General features: G+C 51.8%; 1 protein-coding gene across 1 annotated transcript; it reads right to left on the bottom strand.

Moving 5' to 3' along the window:
- Positions 1–1,497: 1,497 nt before the first annotated feature.
- Positions 1,498–4,926, bottom strand: Tnfsf9 (TNF superfamily member 9). The gene is made up of 3 exons (XM_004654742.2): positions 4,732–4,926; positions 3,730–3,766; positions 1,498–2,205 (listed from the first exon to the last, which is right to left on the bottom strand). The coding sequence occupies exons 1-3, from the start codon at positions 4,924–4,926 to the stop codon at positions 1,694–1,696; spliced, it is 744 nt and encodes a 247-aa protein (XP_004654799.1). The 3' UTR covers positions 1,498–1,693.
- Positions 4,927–7,982: the final 3,056 nt, after the last annotated feature.

Raw genomic sequence — 7,982 nt, 5'->3', positions numbered from 1 at the left:
TGTTTGTTTGTTTGTTTGTTTGTTTTTTGAGGTGGGTTCTCATTCTAACCTAGGCTGACCTGGAATTCACTATGTAGTCTCAAGCTGGCCTTGAACTCAGCAATCTTTCTACCTCTGCCTCCCAAGTGCTGGAATTAAAGGCGTATGCTATGAAAAAAAAAAAAGAAAAGAAAGAAAGAAAGAGGCTAGAGAGATGGCTTAGCAGTTAAGGCACTTGCCTGTGAAGCCTAAGGTCCCAAGTTTGACTCTCCAGATCCCACGTAAGCCAGATGCACAAAGTGATGTATGTGCAGGGTTGCACGTGTCCAGAGCTCCCTGTGCTCTCTGGGGCTGGTGATAGCTACTTCCTTCTTCCTTCCTTCCTTTCTTTTTCTTTTTTCTTTCTGTCTGTGCTTAGACCTGTCAAAATGGGCCAGATTCTTCCATTATAGAACCTCCCCTGAATCTGTAAGCTTCAAATAAATGCCATTCCTCCCATAAACTGTGCCTGGTTTGGAAGTTCATCCCAGTGACTGAAGCTGTCTAATCCAGTCACCAAATACAGAACCCAGAAAAGTATTTCCGACATACAAAAGCAACAGAGGAAAATAACCTCATGGGCAAAGAAAGGAAATCCTTAAATGGAAACTGTGAAAACCCATAGGCTTAGAGGAGCTGTGGGTTTCAAATGAAGTGAGTCACACTAGTGTGGAGGAAACCCTTAACACATCAGTCAGAGGTTACAAATATCTGATGGTCAGCTCCCTCTCCCCTTCCCCCAATCTCAGCCTCGGACTGAGTTTACATCACCCATCACTTCCTCTATTCGGATGCCTTCAGACACGGGTGAAATCTTGCATCCTGCCCCAGCTTGCAGATGAGGTAGGTGGCTTTTGTCTGTTGTTTTATTTTGTTGGGTTTTGTGTTTGTTTGAGATAGTGTCTCATGTTCCACAGGGTGGCCTCAAACTCACTATGTAGCCAACGATAGGCCTGAATTCCTGATCCTCCTGCCTCAGTCTCCTGTGTGCTGGGTTGACAGATGCCCGGCTGAACTATGGGACTTAACTGGCATCATCTCATCTGTCTCCCTGAATCTGGAGCTTTCTTTCTCCTGGAGGTACTGTCTTCCTGACTCGCGCACACAGGATCCCACACAGTGGCATCTTGTAGACCATCAGTTCTGCCCAGGCTGCGTATTCCTGTTCTCGTTTATTTCTTTTGATATTTTTATTTTTTTGTCTATCTTACTATATAACTGGGTCTCCAGAAACTACAACAGTGTCTTGGGCTGGGTAGCACTCCCCTCCCATGCCCAAAGCCCTGGTCCTTCCCCAGGACCACATAAACCCGGTGTAGAAGAGCACAGCTGTCAGCCAGCCCTCGGGAGGAGCAGGAGGTCAAGGCCATCTTCAACTCCATAGTGAGTTTCGGGCCAGCCTGTCCCAAAACAACAACAAAAAGTGCTTGGTTTTCAGTAAGTTTATTTCTTACATATTAACATAAATAAGGGTTTTGTCTATTTTTTTTCCTGATTTTTCTCTATCACCTGACTTAATAAATATAAGTGCAGTAGGACAAATTAATATAAAGTATGTGTGATCTCAGGCTCAAAATAAATACCAGGTCCAGCTCAGGGCAGGAAAGTCCTAGAGGGGAGGGGATCCCTGCCTGGTCCCCTGAGGTAGAACAGCTTGGGACCCCAACACCAGGGGTCACAAAGGAACACCGGCAGACCCAGCACATGGGGAGCACATGGAGAATAGGTCTGCTGGGATCAGGGGGTGCACAGAGAAGAGTCCTAAGACTGTGGCTTTGGACTGGGCCAGCTCCCAGAATTCGTGCAGTTTGTTGTGTCCAGACAGGCCGGCACTGAGGCGGACACTGAGGCGGTGGCCGTCATCCAGCTTCACGATGCGGGCCTGGAAACCCTCCACGATGTTCGCCTTCAAGGACCAGGGGAACAGGTCCACAGTCAAGACCAAGGCCTCTGCGGGCTCAGCCTGTGGTGACTGCATGTTCAAGGTGAGGGAGACCTGGCCCCACACCTGGTCCTCACAGTAGAGCCTGATGGGCTGCAGATTCAGTTGTAAGAAGACATAGTAGAGGCCAGCCTTGGCCACCACCAGCTCTTGCTGACTCTCGTTGTAGCTCAGGTTCTCGGACAGTAGCACGCCAGTCATTCTAGGGTGGCTGTGCCAACTTAGGGTCCCATTCTCCAGCAATGCTGAGGGAGGAAGAGGAGCAAGACGCTGAGGACGGGAGGCTGTGGGGCAGCTGGAATGGTGACACTGGAGGAGGGAAAGGAGACTCGGAGCAGAGGGAGGAACCTGAAGGAGGAGGAGAACCACACAGAAGGGGCAGCAAGCTGGGCCAGGAGGAGGAGAGTAAGGAAGAGACGTGCAGGGTTGGAAAGTGGAGGAAGGCGGGAAGCAACAGGGAGGAAATGAATCAGAGAGGATGGTGATGGGGTGAGAACAAGAGCAGGAAGTGGAGAAAGGGAGGGTCGGCAGGGTGAGGCAGGGGAGGAGAGGGAAGGGGGACAAGGAAAAACGGGAGAGAGACGGACAGGGAGGCTGGGGCTGTGGTTCTGTTGGCAAGCCTGGAGTTCGATCCCCAGTACTGATTCCCAGTACCACATAAACCTAGCACTGGGGAGGTTCATCAGGTTCGTACTAGGTACCTCCTAACAGGAACATCAGGAGTTCAAGGTCATCCTCAGTTACTGAGCTAAGTCAGTCAGGCCACATAGGAGGACAGGAAAAGAGAATCTTGAGCCAAGCTTGGTGGCACACACCTTTAAGCCCAGCACTCGGGAGGCAGAGGTAGGAGGATGGCTGTGAGTTCAAGGCCACCCTGAGACTACATAGTGAATTCCAGGTCAGCCTGGACTAGAGTGAAACCTTACCTAAAAGAGATAGAGAGGGAGGGAGTGAGTGAGCAAATCTTAAGTGGAGGAGGAATGAGGAAGAGGATGCAGGGAGAGACAGAGGGAAGGAAAGTGTGATGGATAAGGAAATGTTATAAAGAAATGTTACCACTGGCATACAGGATGTAGTGCCTTGCAAATGTGACCCCTGGTATGCAGAGCGCCAGGCCATCTGCTTGAATGAGATAACTGCTCACCTTTTTTTCCTTCGCCTTTGTAACTAGGCTCATGACTGTTGTCACATTAGGCTTGTTTAGCAGTTTGTCCTTATAAACTCTGACCAGATATCACTAGGGGCTGCACTCTTGAGTTCCCCACTTGAAGTGTAGTCCTGGCCAGAAATAAATGCCTCTATTTATTAATATCATATTCATGTCAGACTGGTGAATCTCTGAGTGATCTCAGACCCATTACAGAAAGGAAGGAGGGGAAGGACGAGGAAAGAGGAGGGAAGGGAACAGATTGGAGGAGGGGAGAGAGAGAGAGAGAGAGGGAGGGAGGGAGGAAGGGAGGGAGGGAGGAAGGGAAGGAGGGATGAAGGGAAGGAGGGGGAAAATGGAGAGAAGGCAGTGGGGCTGAAAGTCCTGACCTTCCAGAGCCAGGCTCAGAATTGGAGAGTTGGGATGACAAAACCCACGATTCTGAGAGAGCCCAGGTGTGAACTAGACAGGTGAGGGAAAAGGAGGGACAGATAGCCCTCAAAGGGGCCAAGTGAAAGTTTTCAGAGGAGTCAGTTTAGAGGGTCAATGTGGGGGGGGGGGCTGCACTTCTTTATCTTCCTGCAAGGGCACCTGGCAAAATGTCACAAGAAAAGACACTCACCATTTCGAGCCAGCAGCCTAGCATACGCTAACTTTTTCTGCAAAGAGAAAAGAAACATGAGGGTGAGGGTGGAAACTTGCCCCATATCCCCAGCATATCCAGAACATGGGAGCCCCAGCCCACAGCCCAAGAAGACCTTGAGCTCTCAAAGGGCCTTCCTACCCCGAAGAACACACACAGGAAGCCCGTGCCTCCATCTACCCAAGGAGCAGACCCTGGAGGATAGGGAAACCCCAGTACCTGAAAGGGAAACTGGGGGTTGCCTGGAAGGCTTGGGAGGGAGAGGAGGGTACCCTAAGGGTCAGGCAGAGCCATAAGACTCTGTGGGAGTCATCAAAGAAAGTAGGAGTCCCTTTGTGTTCAAGGTACAGAAGAACCCTCCATCAAAGATGCAGCTGTGCACCTTAAAGAGCAAAGGGTGTGGGGATGCATCTCTGGAGCCCCAGAAGGCTGTAGAGGGGCAATGGGGAAAAAGGGGTGGCTCCTCAGTCCTACATGGAGAAGGGGGGTCCTTGCTGTCCTCGGGAGCGTGTGGATGGGGTGCTTATCCCCCTCCCATGGATACAGTTGGGGCTTCTGCGGACACAAGGTGGAAAGGGCATACCTCTTAGCCCTAGACCCAAAATGGGGTCCCCAGGGGGTCCTAGAGGGATGGAGGGAGGAAGGGATTGTATTCTTAGTGTTTGGCAGAGAAGGTTGTCCTAGGGGCTGTCCACCTTTAGGCCACAGAAGTGACGGCAATTTGGGGGACAAATAGTGAAAAAGAGGGGCCTCTAAGTCACAGATGAATAAGGGAAGCCCTTGTGTTGAAGGGTCCCCCCCTAGGCCCGAGATGTGGTTGAGCGCTCGCTAAGGGTGCAGAAGGGAAGGGGCCACCCCTCTCCTCCCCTCCGAGGGTGAGAGGAAGAACGGGGACCAGTAGACGGACCTCTGGGGTGTCATCTCCGAGACGGGAGAGCAGAGGGAGCAGAAAGGGTCCCCAAGGTCGGGAGCACGTCTCACCTGCCTCGACGCCAGAGGGGAGCCGGGTTGGGTGCCGGGGTGCTCGGAATTTCGGGGGATCCAGGCGCGGGCGACGCAGGCGGCGCAGGCGGCGAGCAGCAGCAGCAGCGCGGCGCCCAGGGCGCAGAGCAGCGCGCGGCGGCGGCCACCGAGGACCGCCCCGAGCTGCGGCTCATCCGCGGGGCGCTGCTCCATGGCGCAACGGTGACGAGCCCCCGGAGCCGAGCCCGCGTTTTATCCGCTGCGAAAACGTGGCTTTCCGGGGCGGGGACGCTGGACTCCGCCCCGCGACTCCGGGAACTTTCTCCTCTCCACCCTCTCCTTTCTCTCCCAGGTTGCTAGGCCCAACGCCTACGTCTTCCTCTTTTCCTTTTCTTTCTCTCCTCCTTTCTTTCGTTTTCTTTGGCTTTGTTTTCTTTATTATATTTATTTATTTACTTATTTATTTGCAAGCAAAAAAGAGACAGAATGGGCACGCCAGGCCCTACATGGCTACTGGGGAATCGAACTCGGGTCCTAGGCTCTGCAGACAAGCGCCTTAACCGCTGAGACATCTCTCCAGCCCCTTCCTTTTCTATTTATTTATTTAGTTGAGAGCGAGAGAGAGAATGGGTGCCAGGGCCTCTAGCCACTGCAAAAGAGCTCCAGACGCACCCACCTCTTTGTGCATCTGGTTCACGTGGGTCCTGGGGAATCGAACCGGGGTTCTTTGGCTTTTCAGGCAAAGGCCTTAAGCACTAAGCCATCTTCTCCAGCCCCCCCACACACACCTTTTCTTTTAATGCACATCTTCACTACCGAATGTAGTGAGGGGTGCTCCATCTCTTTCCTAGGGCTCTGCAGAGCCCCGCGACCCTGTCCCTTCCCTGGCCCAGGGATTGTCTCTGAGGGAGCGGAAAGAGAAGCTGATCGCTGTCTCCATCTCTGTCTCTCTGTCGCTGTGACTGTCTCTGTCCCGACCTCTCTTACTCTGTATGTGTGTGTGTCTTGCCTTTCCTTTCTGACTCTCTCCCAGTCTCTTGCCCCTCCCCTCTGCCTCCCCTGCCCCATCACTGGGACTCCCCAGGCTTCTGCTTCTGCTGCGGACATCCAAGCCTCCCCTGAGAGCCAAGCCGAGCACCCAGCACCCGGCCTCTGCTAATCCAGGACCCCTGGGTCTTTCCTGGCCCTCGCCCGCCCACCTGCCGGGTGCTTCCCGTCAGCCGGGGCTCCAGGGGACGCCAGAAGCAGAAGGCCGGAGAGTCCAGGTGGAGAGAGTTCCCCTTAGAGCCAAGCACTCGGAGGAAACTCGGGTTTCCCGTCGCTGTTCTGGGCGGGCAGAGGAGCAGAGAAGGCAAAACCTGATCCCAAAAAGAGGAATTGAGAGATGAGCGGCCCCTGGCAAACCCTGGGCCGGTGTCACCCCCCTCCCCCAGCAGGGAGACTGAACCAGCTCCTGTCCCTGAGCAGGGGGAACCACCTCACTCAGCCCTGTGCCAGCAGAAAGCAACCGCAGAGAAGTTTTCTTTGGCATTCATTTTTCTGAGGCAGGGTCTCATGTAGCCTAGGCTGGCCTGGAACTCACTATATAGCCCAGGATGACCTTAAACTCCTGATGTTCCTGCCTCCACTTCCGGGGTGCAGGCATGCGCCCCCACACCCGGTTATACGATACTGGGGATGGGACCCAGGGCCTCATGCATGCCCGGGCAAGTGCTCCACACACCCGGGTTCAACCCAAGCTCCTCTTTTTACTTTCCATGCTGGGGAGGGACCTCACTAAGTTACCCTCCTCCCATCCCTGCCCCAGGGACTGAATTTTTACACAACTGCACAAGGTTCTAGAAATGCCAACCCTTCCTTTCCTTTGATCCTCAATTGACCTTCCCTGCTGAATTACAGAGAAACCCACCAGGAGGCTGAGCTAGTGCAAGGTGCCAAACACCTCAGCCATTCTCTTAAACTCATGACCCCACCCAGCCACAGCTACTTAGCCATGCAAATTCGAGCCCCCATGCACACACTCACAATCTGGAAGTTTCCACACCCCAAACTCTGAAGCAGCTCCTGTACCAATGTGCTTGACCCTTGGCCACTATTATGCACTCAGAAGGCACGTCCACATGCAACCACCCTTCAATGTGTAGACCATGAACTGAACGGTGACTAAGTCCCTGAGCCCTGAAACACTATGGTAATAAGCCCAATAGTTGTGGTGATGGTAGACACTGTGAATGAAGAATTCACCAGAACTCGCCCCCTGACTCCACAGCAATGGCTCAAAGTTACTAAAATGGAATCTGACGCCCAAAACACTCCTTGATTTCCCCCAGAGAGCAGGAAATGGCCCGGGTTCTGGATGAGACAACACTGGAGGGAAAGAAACCTACCGTGAAAAACAGAAATGTTCATCCAGCCAAAATGATGCGGTCCCTCCATTCCAGCACTCTGGAAGGCTGAGAGGCAGGAGGATTGCAACTTGGTGTGTGTGTGTGTGTGTGTGTGTGTGTGTGTACATGTATATTTGTATGTGATGTGTGTACATGTGTGGGTGTGGATGCACATGCTTGTGGAGGCCAGAGGTTCATGTCAGTGTTTCTTCACCTTATTCCTGGAGACAGAGTCTTGCTGGCCTGGAGATCGCTGATTATACTAGACTGGCCAGCGAATCCCAAGGGCTTTTCTGTATCATCCTCAGTGCTGGGTGACAGGTACAAGCCCACCACATCTAGCTTTTTGTTTCTTTGTCTTAACACCTCAATTTTTTTTCACTCCTGACATTTTTGGGTGCTTGTGTGTGTGTGTGATATGTGACCTCAATTTTTTTTCACTCCTGACATTTTTGGGTATGTGTGTGTATGTGTGTGTGTGAGAGAGAGAGAGAGAGAGATGTGTGGTATACGTGTGTGTGCTGCATGTATATATGGAAGTGTATGTATGCCTGTGTGCACGCAATTTTCAGAATTGATTGGTACTTTGATTTTTTTTTTCATTTTTAATTTTTTTAATTAATTTATTTGAAAAACTAAAAAAATATTTATTTCAAAGAAAGAAAGAAAGAGGCAGATAGAAAGAGAAAGAATGAGCACTCCAGGCTATCTAGCCTCTGCAAAGAAACTCCAGACACATGTGCCACCTTGTGCATTGGCTTATGTGGGTACTGGGGAATCAAACCTAGGTCCTTAGGCTTTACCACCTTAACTGCTCAGCCATCACTCCACACCTTTTTTTTTTTTTTAATTAGAGAGAGTAAGACAGAGAGAGAGGGAGAA

This window comes from Jaculus jaculus, chromosome 15, assembly GCF_020740685.1.
Source record: "Jaculus jaculus isolate mJacJac1 chromosome 15, mJacJac1.mat.Y.cur, whole genome shotgun sequence".
Lineage (NCBI taxonomy): Eukaryota > Metazoa > Chordata > Mammalia > Rodentia > Dipodidae > Jaculus > Jaculus jaculus.
This window is presented reverse-complemented; position numbering and strand designations above follow the sequence as displayed.

What these genes read in the sequence shown, in the direction of transcription:
- Tnfsf9 (XM_004654742.2), bottom strand. Translation starts at nt 4,926, where the DNA reads ATGGAGCAGCGCCCCGCGGATGAGCCGCAGCTCGGGGCGGTCCTCGGT. An exon ending in CCCCTCTGGCGTCGAGGCAG is followed by an intron (nt 3,767 to 4,731) that starts GTGAGACGTGCT and finishes TTCTCTTTGCAG; the next exon opens with AAAAAGTTAGCGTATGCTAG. An exon ending in TAGGCTGCTGGCTCGAAATG is followed by an intron (nt 2,206 to 3,729) that starts GTGAGTGTCTTT and finishes TTCCTCCCTCAG; the next exon opens with CATTGCTGGAGAATGGGACC.